At 44.7% G+C, this 2608-nt stretch overlaps 1 protein-coding gene across 1 annotated transcript; it reads left to right on the top strand.

Annotated features, from left to right (window-relative positions):
- The first annotated feature begins 325 nt into the window (after positions 1-325).
- On the top strand, positions 326-2021 carry LOC128730430 (O-phosphoseryl-tRNA(Sec) selenium transferase). The gene is made up of 4 exons (XM_053823478.1): positions 326-442; positions 511-640; positions 735-1646; positions 1732-2021. The coding sequence occupies exons 1-4, from the start codon at positions 326-328 to the stop codon at positions 2019-2021; spliced, it is 1449 nt and encodes a 482-aa protein (XP_053679453.1).
- Positions 2022-2608: the final 587 nt, after the last annotated feature.

Here is a 2608-nt window from a genome sequence, read left to right as displayed (position 1 = left end):
GAAGTGGGTTAAAATGGTATGCTGGCAAAGTTTACAGTCCCCATTTTGATCTGAAGTTAAAAATGTTATGCATATCCTACAGTATATTTATCTTTTAATTTTAAATCATAAGTGTAGCCAAATTCCTTTTAATTTCTAGTCTTTGTTCGTGTTCGTATTCAAGTTCAAATGATGTCGACATTCAGCATGGTACAGCCTTGCTCATTTTGACAATATAACAAATCTAAAACTCACAACAAACCCTATTCATTGTTTGTTTTTGGCGGTACAGTTTACCGGCCGCATGATTCTGCGCTGCATTTTCTAGTGATAAATTTACATTCCAATGAACGATAATACTGTAAAAGCAATCGCAAATGTTCTTGTTCCTCAAAATTATCTTGCATTAGCAAATGATGCTAGGCAGGAACGTGATAAACAGATCAAAATCTTACTAGAACAGGTAAGGCTTCGTATGTCCGTTACTCTCTACATAACATAGTATATCATCTGATATATTTATATTTCCAGCGGAAGTTACCACGATCAGGATGGAGCGAACCTATGATAGAATATTTTATAAGCGAAATAGCTTTGATGGACAGCAACAATTTTCCATCACGTTGCGGAGTTGGTGAACGAGAAGGGCGAATTATTTGTGGTAAGTTATTTGTAAGTTAGCGATCCTGATAAGTAAGTTAGTGTTCAACTTAAGTCGCTACATGAACGATATGATCTTTTTTCATGCATCGCAGGCCTTGTCCGCCAAAGACATTACAACTTTGCTCATGGTATTGGTCGTTCCGGTAATTTAACGGACGCACAGCCAAAAGCTGCCGGTTCAACGATCATGGCCAATCTCACCAATAGCCTGGTGCGAGATTTAATCCGCTCGGTAGGAATCCCGACTTGTACCCATGCACTAGTTGTACCCATGGCAACGGGTATGACAATGATGCTTACCTTACGAGCCGTCCATACGGAAAGACCTTCGTCACGTTTCGTCTTGTGGTCGCGAGTGGATCAGCAATCTTGCATCAAAAGCATTCTTGCCGCTGGACTAACACCAATTATTATCGACAGTCTTCTAGAGGAGGACAACCGAGAAATCGAATTATGCGTCCCGCGGCAGACGTATCCGTACGCAACTGACCTCCATGGATTTGCTAGCAAAATAGAAGAGCTAGGTGCCACCCAAATCTGTTGTATACTCTCCACCACGAGCTGCTTTGCGCCACGCGGTAGCGACGATATTATAGAGCTGGGCAAACTTTGTCAAACGTACAATATACCACACGTGGTGAACAACGCATACGGTCTGCAGAGCTCGTATTTGTGCCACCAGCTAAATCAAGGCTCTCGAACGGGCAGAATTGATGCGTTTGTTCAGAGCACGGACAAAAATCTACTAGTACCCGTCGGAGGTGCTATAGTTGCGGGATTTAACACCAGCACAGTGGATGCAGTTGCTCGTATGTATCCTGGACGAGCTTCCGGTTCCCAGTCACTGGATGTCTTGATGACGCTTTTGAACCTCGGAGTAGAAGGATATAAGAAGCTAACCGTGGAACGTAAACAAACACACCAGTTACTGCTGGATGGTTTAGCAAAGCTAGCAGAATCCCATGGTGAGCGAATTTTACCTTGCCGTAATCCCATTTCAATAGGTACGTAATGCGATTCGCCTATTTCAGTTCGATATTCATACATTGGTGGAAATTTGTTTTCTATAACCTTCGGTTTTCATTACAGCAATGTCACTTGATACGTTCCAAAATGCTTCGAGCCGGTTGGAGATGATCGGTTCAATGTTGCTGAAGCGGGGCGTATCTGGCTGTCGGGTGGTAACCACCGCCGATAGTAAAACCATCGAAGGACATTGCTTTACACGTTGGGGCGCACATAGCTCGAGAGCCAGCACTCCTTACTTGACGGCTAGTGCTTCGCTTGGAGTCCAGCCGGCCGAAGTATCAGCTTTTCTCGCCAAGTTGGATGAAGTTTTACGTAAGTATCGCTCTAAGCACATGGCATCTCAGAGTTAAAGGTAGGATCGTCCGAACCGTTGCCAAAGGAAGTATATTTATAACCACGTGGTGTTGTTATGTTATACTAATCATTTTCAAAATGGTGTAAATAGAACTAACAAAAAAAGCATTGCTTTATTCGTAATTTAAATATGATTCCCTCTTGTGATGTTAGGGATGTAGGTAAGCATTACTTTAGGAAAGCAGTGATTCAAAATAAGGAATCGCTCAGCTTCCGGGAATAAAATTTCCACGACACCTCCCCCAAAACCTCTCCTTCGGCCGCGTATCATCGCTTCTGTGTACCGCTCGAAACGAGATCGAAACGCACTGAAGCCGAACAAAAGCGCGCGAAACAATGTGCGCACAAAAGCGAATGAACTGTGAGACTGCCAGAATGGCCACCCTTTGGGAACCGGGCAGATGGCCGCGGTGCGTGCATACTCGTAGTACCTGCGGCGGTTAGATGCGTTGCTCCAATGGAAGCGTACGCTCAACTTGGCCACCGGCACCACAGCTGATCCATTACCAACGTGCGGCCCCGACCGATTTTGCTCCCGGTGACACGATGGGGAAGAAGGGGCCACTCCTTGCTTCTGATTGAG

This window comes from Anopheles nili, chromosome 2 (genome assembly GCF_943737925.1).
Source record: "Anopheles nili chromosome 2, idAnoNiliSN_F5_01, whole genome shotgun sequence".
NCBI classification, from domain to species: domain Eukaryota; kingdom Metazoa; phylum Arthropoda; class Insecta; order Diptera; family Culicidae; genus Anopheles; species Anopheles nili.
The sequence above is the reverse complement of the archived record's forward strand: the minus strand, read 5'-3'. Positions and strand labels throughout refer to the sequence as shown.

Coding starts and splice junctions, on each gene's coding strand:
- LOC128730430 (XM_053823478.1), top strand. CDS start 326: ATGAACGATAATACTGTAAAAGCAATCGCAAATGTTCTTGTTCCTCAA. Junction 443..510: donor TCAAAATCTTACTAGAACAG/GTAAGGCTTCGT, acceptor TTATATTTCCAG/CGGAAGTTACCACGATCAGG. Junction 641..734: donor AGAAGGGCGAATTATTTGTG/GTAAGTTATTTG, acceptor CATGCATCGCAG/GCCTTGTCCGCCAAAGACAT.